The sequence below is a fragment of the Dryobates pubescens genome, chromosome 10, assembly GCF_014839835.1.
Source record: "Dryobates pubescens isolate bDryPub1 chromosome 10, bDryPub1.pri, whole genome shotgun sequence".
NCBI lineage: Eukaryota > Metazoa > Chordata > Aves > Piciformes > Picidae > Dryobates > Dryobates pubescens.
Window position 1 is genome coordinate 28,710,113 of NC_071621.1, and position 18,559 is coordinate 28,728,671.

Genomic DNA, 18,559 nt, shown 5'->3' on the forward strand with positions numbered 1-18,559 from the left:
AAAGGGTCACTGGAACAGGCTGCCCAGGCAAGTGGTGGTATCACCATCCCTGAAGGCATTTAAAAGGCATTTGGATAAGGAGCTGGATTAGGGTCACAGTCTAATAGTTGTATACAGGGAGATGTTTGGTTACAGTTGGACTCAATGATCTTAAAGTCTTTTCCAACCAGGCAGTTCTATGATTCTCTAATTTTCTGTACCTTCCTTCACCTTCTCCACATATCTGGGACTCACCTATCCTCCACAAGTCCTCTGAGATTAAAGCCTGGAAATTGCTTCTTTAGGTACTGCAGGATTAATTTGGACAGGCCAACAGGAACTGAGTAACCTTTGTCAGGTTTGGATTGTCCACTTCAAATGTGTTGCTTATAAAAGCCATCCAGAAACATGGGAAAACTACATTTACCTTGGGCACAGCAAGATGATTTTCCTCATGTACAACCATGACTGAGTTGGTTTAATGAACAGGATGCAATTACAGGGAGACAAATTAAAAAACAAAACAAAAGAACCAAACATCAACAAGGTACATAAACAAGCAATGACTGATTTCTAGAGAACCATAACTACTTTATTGTCCTTCCCTCTGGCAAGCCAGCTGCTGGGCTAGCTGGTGGCTCTACCCCTCCTGCTACCACTCTTTAGTCACAGTCAGGAGCTGAGAGCTCTTGAAGGAAAACATGGTTGAACTCAAACTGCTGGTGAAGTTTAATGAAAGCAGTTTCCAACTTGCTGGCTGCCTCCCTCCCTCATGTCCCATGTTGCTCTGCAGCTCTTCTACCACTCTCCAGACTAGGAATCCTTAGCTTTTGGTAATTCCTGCAGTTTTACTAGCAACTGCAGCCACTCCAGCTCTCAATAAGGCTGCAGAGAATCTGGAAAACTACTTGATTCTTGCATGTCTCAATTCCATATTGGAGGAGGTGGAAATCATCACCAAAAGGGTTGTCAAGGACAGAAACAGGATACCCCTGAAGGTATTTAAAAGATGTGTAGATACAGCACTTGGGGACAGAGTTCAGTGGTGGACTTGGCAGTGTCAAGTTAACTGGTTAAGTCTATTCCTAAACAGTTTCTCATACCTCACACAAACTTCTCCAGCCTTATTCTGTGGTTTCAGGGTCTGAATTTTGCTTTCTGTTGCTGGAAAATATTGTCATGACCTAGCAAAATCATACTGTAGGTAAAACGGCACTAGGTCCACATGATTGTATCCCTCTTTTCACAAGAAATACCTCTGAATCACACTTAAAAGCAGATATAAACTAAATAGTCTTCTGATCTACTCATTTGAGTCTTTCACTTGAGTTTAGAGGTGACATCAAACATTAACTGAGCACTTCACTTTCCTTTGGACTGCTCAGAGAGGCTCTACTTTCACTTCATCCCTCCCCCACTATGCTTTATGTAACTGTTCTTGGGCTTGCTTTTTACCTGTCCTATGTTCCTTGCACTTTGCTGTTAATATCAATTGTATTAAACACCAGGTCATAAACCTTTTTATGGAATGAGGGTGAGGAAAAAGCATATACTGAAACAAAAGGACCCTTGAGGCTTTAGTCTTCACTTGTCCCTTTCCCTGTTAAAGAACAAGTTGAAATTCCCTGCATCTCTCTCTCAGGTCTAATGTCTTTTGCAAAACTTGTTCTCCTCTCCTGTAATGTTTCTTGCTCTATCAAATTCACTTTGTATCTTTGTCATTCTTCCTACTATCTTCATCCTGGCACAAGACAGTAATTTTCCAGACTGAGAGTTTGGCAGAACATCAGAAAAGGAGATTTAAATAATAGCTGGAGCCACCACCTCCTCAGAGTTTGTGAGCTTCAATACTACTCCTTGGTGGAAGCCAAATGCAGTATGTGGGAATTACTTAGAGATGCAATAAAAATGTATTCCTGACCTGAACAGCAGAGAAACCTACCTTAACAACAGGTTTTAATTGCTCACCCCTTAAGAGTGAGCAACAGAACCAAGAAGCAAACAGGACAAAATGACTGAGAAAACAGGTCTGAAAAACACATTTCCCCACCACAACACACCACTATTGCTGATGGTTTGCCTAAGTTTATTCTGTCACACAGCCTTCTGTCAAGGACTTCTGCCTTTCACAATATCAATAGCTGCTGAATGCTGCCTTCTTCACAAACAGCCACCAGGTCTGGCTGGAGTTTATGCTTATTGCTTACCTTCCCCCATAAACACTTACAACTTCCTGGTCAAGCTGTAGAGGTATACTTGCAGACCTGTATTGAAATTACAAGGCTAAAGGGATTCCCATTCCTTCAGATTCATTAGATGGGACAGCTGAGAGACAGGGAAACACCTGGCATGTAAAGGAATTATCTTTGTCCAACTGTGGACAAGGCTAAGTTCTGGCCTAAGTAACAGAGATTTTATGATGCAACACAAGTAATTATTTTTCTCCAGTTACACTAAGAGATGATGCTTTTTTTTTTTCCCCTCATCATATCTCAGCTCCACATTGAAGTGCCATTACAGAATAAAAAAGTGAAAACTGTTCAGCAGAGATGTATCTTCACAGTCATCTTAATACCTACGGTTAGCTTGAATCTTATTTTCTCCTGCATTAAACTAAGTCACAGGATGTAGTCTGAATTTAAGAGACTATGCAATGTAGCATCTCACGCATCCAAGCTGGCAAATGTCATCTCTTTATCAAAGACACACTGATGAGTTCAGAGTTGCTGAGTTCAGTGCCATAAGAATCGTTTAACTACCACACAGAGAGATGTTCTGAAACTGCCCTTGGTGTGATATTGCATGCTTAAAAATGATGTCTCAATCGAATTAAGTGCATGAATTTAGATGAGAATGGTGACTGCCAGGTTCTACACACTGGCCACAACCACCCCATGCAGTGCTACAGGCTGGGGTCAGAGTGGCTGGAGAGTGATCTGGCAAAGAGGGACCTGGGGGTGCTGGTTGATAGTAGGCTGAACATGAGTCAGCAGTGTGCCCAGGTGGTCAAGAAGACCAGTAGCATCCTGGCCTGGATCAGGAACCGTGAGGCCATCAGGAGCAGGGAGGTCATTCTGCCCTGTACTCAGCACTGCTTAGGCCACACCTTGAGCACAAGCCCTATGAGGAGAGGCTGAGGGAGGTGGGGTGAAGACACAGTCTCCAGCTGCACCAGGGGAGGTTTAGGCTGGATGTTAGGAAGAAGTTCTTCACAGAAAGAGTGATTGGCCATTGGAATGGGCTGCCAAGAGAGGTGGTGGAGTCACCACCACTGGAGGTGTTTAGGAAGAGACTGGACGGGGTGCTTGGGGCCATGGTTTATCTGATTAGATAGTGTTGGATGATAGGTTGGACTCTACCTCAAAGGTCTTTTCCAACCTGGTTAGTTCTAGTCTACGGCAGGTTGTGCACTTCTCTTAACAGTGTGTTGGAACTTGTAGGATTACCTCTGTAATGATGTGGTTGTCTTCTTGTTACTCGTAACTGTATCTTGAGTAGGAATGCTTTTAAGTTCACTGGTTTTTAATCTTTACAGTTATCTCCTACCTTCTATAATGCTTCCCAAAACTCCCTTTGCAGGTTCAGGAAACATTTATTAGAAAAAATAAAACACAACAAAAATTACTACACAAACACCTTAGTTTTGTTCCATTACTCATCCTAACTTAAATTCAGGTATTTGGGCAGTATACCAAATTAAAAACTCACTAAAATTTAATGCTTATATATATATGAGAAAATTGACTTCTATAGACATAATCAAGTAATTGAGCAGATTTAGTTAGGTCAGTATGATTCCCTATTTCTACTACAGAGTAATTATACTGAAATAAAGCCACTTTAATTCCAGAGTAGACTGTCCACATGGGGAGCTATATTGAAACAGCTGTAGTAAAATAATTATTTGACTACAGCTATGCTGTTCACTTCATCCCTGAAAACAAGCTGTCAACATAAAAATGTTGCCTTTCTCACAGAAGCTCAGCCACATGTTGGCTCAGTCCATAAATAAAGACAAAGGGCTTTGCCAGCAGAATAAACACACAACACAGAAGGGAAGATTCTGCTTCTCAGTTGTGCACAGAGTGGTGAAGCACAGCGATGCACTTGCAATGTTTTACCACTTAAAAGGTTCCGATATAAGCTGGGATGTGGAATGATAAATATGGATCGAGAGAGCTGTCCTTTGTGTAATGTGCCACAGATGTTATAACAGTGTAGTCTATCAGAGAGAACTCCAGATGAAAGGAGAAGGGCTACTGCAGTTGTCCCTCTCTCTGCTCCCTGGCAGGTATTGCCTCCTAATTCCACTTCTCTGCTGCAGCCTGAAAACCTCACAGAGTCTCTCTCTGCCTTGACCTTCCAAAGCATGGAAGCACCAATTGGCTCACATCTCAGGTCACACCAGGTGCAGAATAGCAGGTCCTCTCTACTTCTTTATACTGCTGTCACTTATGAAGTGAGTTGAAGAGTGAACAGGGATGTAAAATTTTGTTTGCTGAACCATGTCTTTGTTTCATTAATGTTACAATGTTTTGGGATTCCAGTCTTAAGCCACAGGCTTCAGCTAGTCAGTCACATGTGTACCAAATACCCAACTGTTCTGCAGATGGAATTCCTCCTTCAGTCACACTGCTACTCAGAGCTATTACACTTAAAAGGCTCTTTAAGATTTGACTCCCAAATGCACAGTTCTTGCAAAAGAAGTCTGAATAAAAAAGGTAAGAAAGCTAGGTCACAACTCACCTCGATCTGTGTCATACAGGAAGACAAACCGGTTCCATTCATAATGATCCAGCAAGCTCAGGAGGGCTCCCCGCAGGGACGGCCGCAGCTGCAGCACAAACTGACTCTCACCCTCTGTGGGGAAACTCGGCGTGATGAGGGAGATGTGCAAGGCGCTGCAGAATGAGGTCAAGGTATGTACTGATCTCTTATCATATAGTCCAAAAATGGCAAAAACTCCTCTAGAATACTGGGAGCAAACTGAAAAAGAAAAAAAGCAGAGTTTAGCTAGTGACAAAGCGTGCAAACACACTGACACATTCCAAGATCCCGAACTTTTTCATTTGAAAATTTCCATTTCTGCCTGTATAGTTCACTTCATTTTTCAGGTGTTTCATTCTGGAAACCACAGAATCCTAGAATCAATAAGGTTGGAAAAGACCTCAAAGATCATCAAGTCTAACCTGTCACTCAACACCTCATGACAACTAAGCCATGGCACCAAGTGTCACGTCCAATCCCCTCTTGAACACCTCTAGGGACAATGACTCCACCACCTCCCTGGGCAGCACATTTCAACAGCTAACAACTCTCTGGGAAGAACTTTCTCCTCACCTCGAGCCTCAACTTCCCCTGGCACAGCTTGAGACTGTGTCCTCTTGTTCTGGTGCTGGTTGCCTGGGAGAAGAGACCAATCCCCACCTGGCTACAACCTTCCTTCAAATAGTTGTAGAGAGCAAGAAGGTCTCCCCTGAGCCAGCTCTTCCCCAGGCTAAACAATCCCAGCTCCCTCAGCCTCTCCTCATAGGGTTTGTGCTCAATGCCTCTCACCAGCCTTATTGCCCTTCTCTATACACATTCAAGAGTCTCAGTATCTTTCCTAAACTGAGGGGCCCAGAACTGGACACAGTACTCAAGATGTGGCCTAACCAGTGCTGTATACAGGGGCACAACGGCTAAATAACATGTTTACATTTTTGAATCATATTTAGGGAACACTACATTAGCTATAGCACTTTTACTCTCAAAAGTAACATGTGCACCACTGAAAAGTCAACATATGCCATTTTAACCACAGATCTGCATATATCAGGCACTAATTATTTCTGTTACTTTAGGCAGAAATATGCTCACATGTTAAAACATGGAAATCACCACAAAACTGTTACTGACCTGATAAGTGCAGTTTTGGACATTTTGAATTGTAACAATGTCAAACCTTAACCCTTGTGCTGTATTAAAACTCTACTATAGATATCAAGTTAAAAACCTACTTCATAGGTGAGCAGCTGAAAGAAAATGTAGTAAGTCAACATGACCAGACTTCTGCCCCAAATCTTTTATTTCTACTCTGTTAACCTCATAACCAGAAAACATATGACCTGAATATATATATTCTGAGTTTTCATTCACTCTTGAGCTCCTTTAAGGCACAAAGAAAGATTTACCTTGATTCCAGCAGACTGGATAAGGACTTTTCTGATCCACACACATGAAGCCAGGTATAATGGTATTTTCCTCAAGAAAACCCTGCCTTTCTAGGAACTCAAAGGTCCAGTGAAAAAATCCTACTTTTGACATACACATTAAGTCTTTAGAAACTCTGTTTTCATTAGTTGCCTACCCCAGAATCACAGAAAATGGAGAACAGTCAGTTAGTGGATTATCCCATGGAATCTTCTCCTATGTATTTCCTATGCTCTACTGTTCCAGACCCTCCCTCCTCAGACCTCATTCTTCCTTGTAGCCTAAACATGAGAAAACCTAAGTAACACCCTTTTGACTAGATGATAACCTTCTCTTACAGTTTGGAGGTCACAGTCATCCTGTGAGAGCAGTACAGTCAGGGTGCAGTGTATTAGCTGAATCAAGTCAGTTCAGCTTTAATTCTTTCATATTGCATTTGCTGCACAAAAAGAAAAAAAATACATAAAGTGTGCATTTTTCTGTTTATAGTTGGATGATATAAATCAGATATTAATTCCATGCCAGAACTGGAGCAAGTGGCTTGAGGGCCGTTCTGTTATTCTATGCTCTGCCCTATTGTCACAGGCCCCTAACCAAAGGCATTTCATAGCCAGATTATAAATGAAGCTTTTCAGCTTCCCCTAAGTTCCCCTGCACTATGTTGATACACAGCTCTTACAAACCCTCTTGGTAGACCCATCAAGCCACTGGATGACCATTCCACGTAATCATCCTTAAAAAACAAGGTTTTAAAGTCACAGAATCATAGAATTGTTTTGGTTGGAAAAACCTCTCTAAAACCATTGAGTCCAGTTCCAGCTCATATTTCGCAAAAACAGGTTACCAACATGTTTAGAGTTTCAGTCAAAGGCTTTCTGCTTCCTCTTGCATTACTTCTCCATTGCTACTGTAAAATACCTCTGCTGGTATAACCTAAGGCCACATTGTGTTCTTTCTAAACCTGCATCTCGGTGATGGCTGATGATCATCTCCGCATCAAAATTCTGCTCCTTCCTCCTTCTGGGCCATTTCCAAATGATGAGTGTCTGCTTATAGTATTTTTATTAGGAACTCTTATTTGTTTTCCATTATGTCATACCTATTACTCCACTCCACAAAATTATTTACTTCCATAGTTACATCCTTAGCCTGCTCTGAACTTCTGCCAGTGCCTGTGTCTGCCTCGCCAGCAAATTCCATTAGGGTACTCGGAGTTTTTAATCTTTGCGTGATCATCTTGGGGGCAATCACACCACACCTGCAGAATGGCCAAGGGATCAGGCCTAGCCAACATGGATTTAGGAAGAGCAGGTCTTGCCTCACCAACCTGATCTCCTTCTATGACCAGGTGACCCACTTGGTGGATGGGGGGAAGGCTGTGGATGTAGTTTACCTGGACTTTGACACCATCCCCCACAGCAAACCCCTGGCCAGTCTGTCAGCCCCTGGCTTGGACAGCACCACTCTGTGCTGGGTTTGGAACTGGCTGGAGGACCAAGCCCAGAGTGTGTTGGTGAATGGTGCCACCTCCAGCTGGCAGCAAGGCACTAGTGGTGACCCCGAGGCAACAGTGTTGGGCCCCAACCTGTTCAATATCTTTATTGATGATCTGGACAAGGGGATTGAGTCCAACACTAGTAAATTTGCAGATGACGCCAAGTTTGGAGCAGGTGTTGATCTGTTAGAAGGTAGAAGGGCTCTCCAGAGGGACCTTGACAGGCTGGACAGATGGGCAGAGTCCAACAGCATGAGATTTAACACATCCAAGTGCCGGGTTCTACACATTTGCCACAACAACCCCATACAAGCTGCACCAGGGGAGTCCAACATGATGGCATTTAACAAGTCTAAGTGCTGTGTGCTTCACATTGGTCACAACCACCCCATGCAGTGCTACAGGCTGGGGGCAGAGTGGCTGGAGTGAAGCCAGGCAGAAAGGGACCTGGGGGTACTGGTTGACAGCTGGTTGAACATGAGCCAGCAGTGTGCCCAGGTGGTCAAGAAGGCCAAAGGCATGCTGGCCTGTATCAGGAGAAGGGAAGTCATTCTGCCCCTGTACTCAGCACTGGTTAGGCCACACCTGTGTCCAGTTCTTGGCTCCTCAATTTAAGAAGGGTATTGAGATACTTGAACATGTCCAGAGAAGGGCAATGAGGCTGGGGAGAGGCCTCGAGCACAAGACCTATGAGGAGAGGCTGAGGGAGCTAGGGTGGTTTAGCCTGGAGAAGAGGAGGCTCAGGGGAGACCTTTTTGTTCTCTACAACTGCCTGAAGGGAGGTTGTAGACAGGAGGGGGTTGGTCTCTTCTCCCAGGCAACCAGCACCAAAGAAGAGGACAGTCTCAAGCTGCACCAGGGGAAGTTGAGGCTTAAGGTGAGGAGAAAGTTCTTCAGAGGTGGAGGTGGAGCCACTGTCCCTGGAGGTGTTCAAGAGGGGGATGGACATGGCACTTGAAGCCATGGTTTAGTAGACATGAGGTATTGCATGACAGGTTGGACTGGATGACCTTTGAGGTCTTTTCCAGCCTTATTGATTCCATGATTCTACTGTAAAAATCAGTCCCCCAGTATCTCCTCCCACAACTATGCTTCTCTAGCCTGGTATCGCTTCTTCTACTAGCATTTTTTTTCCATCTTCCCCTTAGTTTCTCACTTGCCTTTTAACTCTCTTGTTTATTTTTTAAATCACTTTTTATGAGCATGCTGATTTAACTTCATTTTCTTGGCAAAAGATATCTATTAATTCCATACTTTATTTTAATAACTTCTGTCTGCATTTTATGTTGTTTTCTGTCTACAGCCATGTTTAAAAGCTCTTTCAATCAAAATCTGTCTCTCAACTTCACAGTCTATTGATATCAAGCTGCTAAGTCCATGGCTGTTGGATTTTTACCCCCTTTAAAACCAGGTGCTGTATTTCCTGTTCACTGATTGCATGTATCACAACTCATTTAACAACTCTGCTAAGAAGCAGTTATCGCATCTGTGTTTCAGCAGAACAATTCTTTAAAACCACAGAAGAAAGAGGTGATTTCCCAGTTCCCATTAGCCATCACACCTCTTAAGGTCAACATCCTTCTTCAGTAAAAACCCATGTGAAGTATCTATTAGTTTTTAGTATCTAACCAAGTTTTCCTGGTTTTCTCTCCCAGCAGCAATATATAACAGCTTCAATTATTTCCCTGCTTCCCGTCTCTGAATTTAAAGATGTAAACGAGCTTCTGCTGCTGTTTTAATCTCCTTTGCAAGTTCTGGTTTTCACTGGCAGCCCTAATTTAGGCTTTCATTTCTGCAAATTCCTCCTCTAATTCCTGATTTCTTTGACAGTCTTTCTTACCAGTAATAACCCATTTTAAACATTTGGGTTTTGTCTCTTTCTTCTACTCAGTCACTTCCAGAGTCATATCCTGCATGTTGCTTTACCCTGCAAAGGTATTTCTTATGTTTTACAAAGGGCAGCTCCCATTCTACTTTCCACCCCAGTCTAGATAACTTTGCCAACTGAAATAGCAGAAAGGAAACCTTGTGCACATTAAGTGGCAGTTAATACAGTGGGTTTAGTTTAGAGAAGACCCTTGTTAATGACCTGCATTGCCTTATTTCTTTGCAATTTTCCATGGACAAAAGGCACTTTTCAGAACACATGGTCCACAGAATAGGATTCTACACAATGAAAGATTCAAGAAATCAATGTCAAGCTGTGAAATTCAACACTTAGTGGAGTTAAAACTCAAATTCATTCTCAAGATGGGGGGGGGGGGGAAGATAAAGTAAAATCTGAAACTGCATTACATTACATGGCAGTAACCTCAAATACTTCTAACTAGAAGTAGCACAATAATAATTCCTCATGTTTTCAAAGCAAACTATCTTTACCACAGTCTAGATACAAATAACAAAACATTATCTTGACTGCCAAAGTCCCAAAAGAAACAATCCAAGAAAACCCATGCTACTATACTAGGTATCAAGACTGGGGAGTTACTGAAGAGAATCCTCCTTCGCTCCTTGACAAGGAAAAAAAGCTAAGATGAAGGTTACAGGAATTTTTTTTCTTACATAGTACAATACCCATAGAGAGAAAAATTGCCTGTGACACTATGGAGATTAGGCTTAAATATATGCAGAGATGCTGCAGCACTCCTGAATCAATTTTGCAGTAATTAGCAGCAACCACAAAAATCAGCAAAGCCATGAGGATTTGCATTCTAACTCATTCCTGCTCTCAGAAAACGCCTCCAGGCAAACATGACTACCTGGATTTCTCAATTCTTTATCTGTTTCTTTTCCACATCTAAAGGCATTTTAGATATTGTAAGTGGACCAAACTATGCTTAGTAAAACATAGTCTCATTAGTATTTTAAGAAAAACTTTGTTCAAGATTTCTCCCCCCATAAATATAAAGCAGTGACAAACACGTGTTCATGAGGTCTGTGGTGACAGGTTGAACTTGATCTTTGAGGTCTCTTCCAACCTTGGTGATTCTGTGATTCATGAACAGTATTGGAAATACAAGGAATAGTTTGTCTTTAACCAGACATCTCTTCATACCTGACAACTTAATGCCACTACTACACATGATTTTCTCCTGAAAATTTTGTAGAACCATTAGTCCCACCCAAGATAAGAGGAATGTAGAGGTCAGACTCCAAGGGAAACTTTGCAACGCACCTTAAATAGACAAGATAAAGCTGTTGCACTAGCTGTAATACGAACCAGGTATGTTCTATTCTAACATATTAGTACCATCACTTTGAAAAAAGAGGTGACTCAGACCTCCAGTTCAAAAAAACAAATCATGATGCCAAAGTGGCAACAGAACTTCAGGGTTTCCTGCGACACAGTCAAGCCACATGCAGTCTTCTTTCTCTGTGAGAAACCCTGCTACTGTTCTAAAGACACGTTCCACATTTTAAACACAAGTCTTTTCTTGAAAAACAAAAGGCAAAAAATAAAAGTAAATCCATTTCTTATTGATTGCTTTCCCTAAGTGTATATTCTCTGCACAGGCAGGCCAAATACAGCTGTAACCCCAACCATGAAAATGACAAAAAGGTGAAGTGAAGGTTTGTCAGAAGTGTGTATGTACAAATGCTCATACATCTTTATACCTGTGCACATATTTGCATGACATTCATCTTATTTTTATTACTTGGCCAAAAGTTTTTTGTTTTCTAGAGATAATAGCCTAACTATATAACTAGAAAATTAAGTCTGATAAGCACAGTACAGCTGTTTGGTCAACAGCATTATTTTCCTTGGTAGCCTGTATAATTGTTACACCATGTAGGCAGGAATATGGAAGACTTGTAGTCTAACACAGAAGTAACATGGTTCAGAGCCATGACTCACAGACTGAGTCTTCCAGGACACAGACTCTGGAATAAGTATTTTTAAATGCTTTTCCCTAAGTTTTAGGCTCCTACATATGAAGCCCTAGCACAGCTGGCTGTTACAGATACACTTACAGGCCCACTGATCTGCCATAAATGCACAAACTGCATGAGGACCAACACTGAAAAACTCAGCAGTTTGCACTACATAAGCCTTCCAGAGAGGAGGACAATCTGTCATTGCTGTCTCTGCATTTCTTCCCATGTTTGGAGATCCCAACGGGGAATTGGGATTGTGGTCAGTGAGCCAGGAGTGTTGAAAAATGATGGAGAGCGGCCCAGCCAGCTCATCTGCCAGCTCTCTCAGCACCCTAGGATGGATCCCATCCGGTTCCATGGACTTGTGGAGATCCAAGTGGCTGAGCAGGTCTCTAACTGCTTCCTCCTGGATCACAGGGGAACTATACTGCTCCCTGATGCCATCTGCCAGCTCAGGAGGCCAGTTGTCCAGAAGACAACCTATCCTGCTATTTAAATTTGAGGCAAAGAAGGTGTTAAGTACCTCTGCCTTTTCCTGATCTTTTGTTAGTATGTTCCCCTCCATGTCCACTAAGGAGTGAAAGTTGTCCTTGCCCCTCCTCTTGCCATTAATCGATTTGTAGAAGGACTTTTCGTTGTCCTTCACAGCAGTGGCCAGTCTGAGCGCTAAACAGACTTTTGCCTGTTGGCACAGCCTGTTCCTGCACTTTCAACAATTCTTTCTTGAAGTAGGTCCAGTCTTCCTGGACCCCTTTGTTTATAAGGGCTGTTTCCAAAAGTATCTTCTGAATTAGTCCCTTGAGTAACCTGAAGTTTGCCCTCTGGAAGTCCAGAGTGGACTGTACCTCTCCAGCTCAGAGCTGCTCCCTCTACCCCATCCTCCACCCTGCCTAAACAGCTTCTGCCCCACCACTGCCATTCCTCCACCCATCCTGGAGCCAGGGGCAAGACCCTCAACCAACCAAGATACCACCCAGAGGAGCTCCACCCCAGCAAGGAGGCCCAACCAGCACCTGTGGATGGGATTAGAGTAGTCATCAATCCTGGTCCTAACAACCGGGGGGCCACCAGGCCCCCCGGCCTTTGTTGTCACCACCACCATCACCCAGTGTGCACCATGGGCACTCACCAGAGACGAGAGGAGGATCCTCAGCCCAGATGGGCTCAGCTTAGGGCTTCTGTCTTTCCTGGGGGGGATTAAATAGGGGAGTGGGTGGGGAGGGCAAAGTGTCCACACCTGGGGAGGGTCAAGCGGCCACACCTGGGGAGGGAGGAGACTCCAACAGAGCCCAGGTGCTCTGGGTTTGAGAGGAAAAAGGGGGAAAATGGGGTGGGTAGGTAGGGTGGGAAAGGGGCAGATATGGTGGGAAAGGGACAGATATGGTGGGAAAGGGGAGGTGGTGATGACAGGAGGGGATTTTAAAATAACTATTTTCTATAAATCTTCCATAATGCACAGCTGCAGTCCATGGTTTGCTTTGCCTCCATGCAAAAAGAACAAACCCACCAATGCTTCATCAAAAAAAGCACAGTGGTGGCTGTTACAATAAAACCTTTCCATCATTATCATTTGCTTGCTGTGCATTGCAGATCAAGATAACAAGTTTCAAGAACAACAACAAAAAAAAAAAACCAGTTCTGCAAGAGTGAATTTTTTCCCTGGATGAGGCAACACCAGGATGAGTGAGGGACTGAAGTACTGTCCTGTGAGGAGGGGCTGAGTGCCCTGGGGCTTTTCAGTCTGGAGAGGAGAAGACTGAGAGGGGATTTAATAAATGTTTATAAATAGCTGAGGGCTGGGGGTCAAGAGGGAGGGGACAGGCTCTGCTCACTTGCACCCTGGGACAGGACAAGGGGCAATGGATGGAAACTCCAACACAGGAGGTTCCATCTCAGCATGAAGAGGAACTTCTTCACTGTGAGGGCCACAGAGCACTGGAAGAGGCTGCCTGGAGAGGTTGTGGAGTCTCCTTCTCTGGAGCCTTTCCAGCCCTGTCTGGATGTGTTCCTGTGCAGCCCGTGCTGGATTCTGTGGTCCTGCTCTGGCAGGGGGGGCTGGACTTGATGATCTTTGAAGGACCCTTCCAATCCCTAACATCCTGTGAGCCTGTGTGAGCTTTGGCCAGCAGTGGGTTCATTTTGGAACTGTCTGAAAACTCCCTCTGTCCCACATAGGCATAGTCCCCGGAGTCTTAGAATCATAGCATGAACCAGGTTGGAAAAGACCTCAGAGATCATCAAGTCCAACCCATTACCTAATACCAAACACCTCCTGACAACAAAATCATGGCTTCAAGCACCACATCTAATCCTTTTTTGAACACCTCACAGAGGCTACCCCCATAGCTCCCCCTGCCAACCAAAAACTGCTGACAGAAAGCCAGTTCACCTGGTAAACTCCACACAGCAGTACAGTTCAGAATTCTTATAAACAGTTACATTTCCTTGCCACCACATTCACATATGAAGACTTTTATTTGAGATGTGCCTCAAACACTATCAGTGATCCATGTCCTTAGGAATCACAGTCTCTATACTGTGCACCTGCACTTGCCAGCACTCACACAGAAGTATTAGGTGTTTCCTCAAACTAAAGAATTCCTTCCAAGAGGAACAGCATAGCCATATGGAAATGCAAGTTCTGCAACTGAGATGAAGCACAGAAGGGAGAATCATTTCATCTAGAGGACACAGTCTCAAGCTGTGCCAGGGGAAGTTTAGGCTTGAGGTGAAGAGAAAGTTCTTCACAGAAAGGGTTGTTAGCCGTTGGAATGTGCTGCCCAGGGAGGTGGCGGAGTCCCCGTCCCTGGAGGTGTTCAAGAGGGGACTGGATGTGGCACTTGAAGCTATGGTTTAATTAGTCATGGGATGTTGGGTGACAGGTTGGACTTGATGATCTCTGAGGTCTTTTCCAGCCTTATTGATTCTATGATTCTATGATTAAGTAAGAAACTGCTTCCCAAAGTCAAATGATTTATCAATTTATATGTGTGAAAGTTCCAACACTTGACACTAAGTAATATTTCTAAAACAGGTTTGAGATATTGAAATGTCAAAACATGTTTGTTCATTTTGCACAGAACATCCCAATACTCTCTTTCTCCGTGCTCCCTGACTGACCTCCTGATCACCCCACTGACTTCCACCTACTGGAAAAGGGCTCAAGGCTAATCAGGAAGAGACCTTTGAGATTGTCGAGTCCAACCTAACATCTAACACTATCTAATCAACTAAACCATGGCACTGAGCACTCCATCCAGTCTCTTCCTAAACACCTCCAGTGTTTTATAGATACATAGATAGATACAGATATATATAAAAATAAGTGATCTAAATTCATCCCAATGTAGTTTTCAACTATCTTGCACCCAAATCCAACACAGATTCAATACAAATATGCTCAGGCCAATCAGGAAGGGACCTTTGAGATCGTTGAGTCCAACCTATTATCCAACACTATCTTATCAACTAAACCATGGCACTGAGCACTCCATCCAGTCTGTTCCTAAACACCTCCAGTGTTTTATAGATAGATAGATAGATACAGATATATATAAAAATAAGTGATCTACATTCATCCCAATGTAGTTTTCAACTATCTTTCACCCAAATCCAACACAGATTCAATACAAATATGCTCTTCCTTTGGGTTGTGTTTGAGACTGCTGATTTTGTACTAGATTACACTGTTGCATTAAGAAAAATTCCCAGCACTGAGAGCAACTTAATGAGGTACCTTCATGAATTAATCAGATATAAAATGACAGATAGGATTATAAAAGAGAAAACAGTGTTACACAAAGTGGATAGATGAAAAACATGTAAAATGTATTAGAGCCCATTTACTACAATTGTTTCAAACAGAAAAGGATATTTTCTGCCATCAAAGAAGGTGAAAAGGGAAACAAATGGTAAGTTCTTACAAATGGTAAGTTTAGATTCTCTGTGTCTAATGAAACAAGCTTCCCCCACAACCTTATTCATTTTCTATTAATAGACCCTGTACTCTCTAATTCATCATCTACCTCTGCATTTTGCTCACAAGCTTCTTCAAGCAAAAGAATTGTATTCCCCTGCATTCAGGAGGCATGCATCACATCTTGGGTAACATCATACCTACAGCATTTTAACCATAAATAATGTCACATCATTAACTAAAATCAGTTTATTGCTGTGCAGTTTACAATAGTGTTAATGATGGAGGTGGACAAAAGGAGATTAAATTAAAATTTTCCAGTTGGAAACAAAATCACAAACATTATCCTCTCAAATATTTATTCCTCTCAAACGTTTATCCTCCTATAATATAACTGCATAATGAGAAATCTGGTATGTTAGGCACTGAAACTCTGAGACTAAATTCATACTCTGGAGTAAATTATTTCACATTCCCATGTCCCCATCCTCAACATTTCAGCTGTCTTTTCTATTCTGAACTATAACTTACTTGACAGGAAATCCAGAGAGTGGTGGTGACTGATGCCACATCCAGCTGGCAGCCAGGCACTCATGGTGTCCCTCAGAGATCAGTTCTGGGCCCTGTCCTCTTTAACATCTTTATTGATGATCTGGATGAGAGGATTGAGTCCATCATCAGCAAATTTGCAGATGACACCAAAATGGGGGCAGGTGTTGATCTGTTAAAGGGTAGAACAGCCCTGCAGAGGGACCTTGACAAGCTGGACAGACAGGCACAGTCCAAGGGCATGAGATTTAATACATATAAGTGCTGGGTTCTACACATTGGCCACAACAACTCTATGCAGTGCTACAGGCTGGAGTCAGAGTGGCTGGTGAGCAGCCATTCAGAGAGGGACCCGGGGGTACTGGTTGACAGCCAACTGAACATGAGCCAGCAGTGTTCCCAGGTGGCCAAGAAGGCCAATGGAATCCTGGCCTGTATCAGGAATAGTGTGGCCAGCAGGAACAGGGAAGTTATTCTGCCCCTGGAGGTGTTTAAGAAGAGACTGGATGAGGCACTTGGTGCCATGGTTTAGTTGATGAGATGATGTTGGGTGATAGGTTGGTCGGCGTGTTTAGCTGAATGCACAATACAATGCACATGCTAAAATGTGTGCAGAAGTACTCATATGGAGATGAATGGATAAATCCCTCAAACCTGAGGCATAGAAAAGGGGAAGTTTAGACTCGAGGTGAGGAGAAAGTTCTTCATTGAGAGAGTCGTTCGCCATTGGAATGTGCTGCCCAGGGAGGTGGTGGAGTCACCATCCCTGGAGGTGTTCAAGAGGGGACTGGACATGGTACTGGGCAGCTGAAAGTTAAAGGTTTATTTTTATACTTTTCTTTGTGCCTGTAGCTAAACCAGCAAAAGGTATATTCAAAATACAGATCACCCTAGCTTAAGATGGGTGATAAACTGTGCACTTTATCCCTTTCTATAGATACCTGTATCTTTGGCTGGAAAAGGAGACTACACAACTATGAAAAACTTGGCACTCTACATTTAGCTAGCTATATTTAAAAATGGTTTTAATAGTCTCACTTTAGAAAAGGTATCTCTGCATCTTCTTCCCTTGTTCATCCCTAAATTCAATGTGATTTGAAGCTGCCCTTCTCTGAGGCCTTCCTTTTCAAATGAGACCAGACCCACTCCAGCCACAGGTTTCAGGTATTTCTCAGACACAGGCCATGCATCTCTGTTTTCCTGAAAAGTGCTGACAAATCTCATTTATTGATGGAGAACACAGAGAGGCTTGGCCTTTCATACATTTCTATGAAGAGAAATGCTTTAATCTTTAAGTATGGTCCATCTGAAAACTCTGGCACCACTGAAGTATTTTACTTTCATTAATACATAATTCTGAATAATTTAAATCCAATGGAACATTTTTACACAACAAGAAAACATTATCCACTGAGTTTATTTATAACAATTCTCTTTCCACTGTGGCTAATCTCTATGATAGAACTGCCCTCATGAATTTCACATTTGCTGAATGCTAACAAATCTTTCCTCATTTTTAAAAAGTACTTTACAGCTCTCTCTGCAATAAATTATCCAGTCTTTGTGCCTTTGTCCTCCGGTGCTGTGCACTCCATGGATATGGTATTTATAGCTGTCTGGCAATGCACACACACGTGCATCTCCCTACCTCTGCCAAAATTTTCTCTTTGAATGATCTCCCATAGAGAACCCACATGCAGCATTCACCTTTCATAGTCACGTGAATGACAATCCGAATTGGTACAGAAGTTCTTTTTTCGGCTGTTTTTAAAAGCTGTATAAAATATCAGTTCTAGGAGAGACTGCCAGGCTTTTCAAAACAATAATATTTGGTTTTTAAGTACACATGAAGGTTTTCCTAGAAAGTTTCCATGAAGCTGAAGGTTTTCTCAAGGGCAAAATGTCTACAGTTATCTTTTTCCCTTTTCCATTTCCCTTCCTCCCCAAGTCCTTCAGGATAAAAGCTTAGAAAGGCATAACAGATTGCATGGAAATTAGACTGGACTACACTAAAAAACTGATTTATGGGATCAGTGGTTAAACTTCCAGCTGCTTAACTGAGGTTAACCCCTAACTCAGATACTCATGTGGTGGTTGGAGATCTCACAAAATTTTATCACCTCTTCAGTTTTGCTAGCTGAGGGAGAGCTCATCATCATTAGATGACTACGCAGAGAAACAATGTCCTATAAACTTACATAGATCGCTTCTGTGATTAAACATTTTTTGCTTCTGTGATTAAACATTTTTTTTCCACTCTTCTTGGATTGATTTATTTCTTTATGGGATATATTATTTCTCTCAGTTCAAATCTGAACTTCATGCAAACATTCTTTTGTGGAGAAAACGAATTTCTTGGCTGCTTGTTCCCCCCTCCCTCCCAAGATGTAAGATTTTTTAAAGCCTGACCCTTTATCCCACTTTAATGAAAAAGAACAAAGAGAAGTCTGAATTTTAAGAAGTAATCCTTTGATGGCCCAATTTTCTACAACATTAGCTTTCTTTATTCCTTTTATCTTGAAACAGAAGAAAACAGGCGCATTGCATAGAAT

The 18,559-nt window shown here is 42.6% G+C and overlaps 1 protein-coding gene across 5 annotated transcripts in view; it reads right to left on the minus strand.

Moving 5' to 3' along the window:
* The window catches only part of GRIA4 (glutamate ionotropic receptor AMPA type subunit 4), a 268,030-nt gene that overhangs the window by 166,700 nt on the left and 82,771 nt on the right, over positions 1-18,559 (minus strand). For all 5 annotated transcript variants that reach the window (XM_009905665.2, XM_009905666.2, XM_054164586.1 and 2 more), the window contains exon 3: positions 4,726-4,965. In XM_009905665.2, the coding sequence (XP_009903967.1) occupies positions 4,726-4,965 (240 nt within the window). The remainder of the gene's footprint in view (positions 1-4,725; positions 4,966-18,559) is intronic.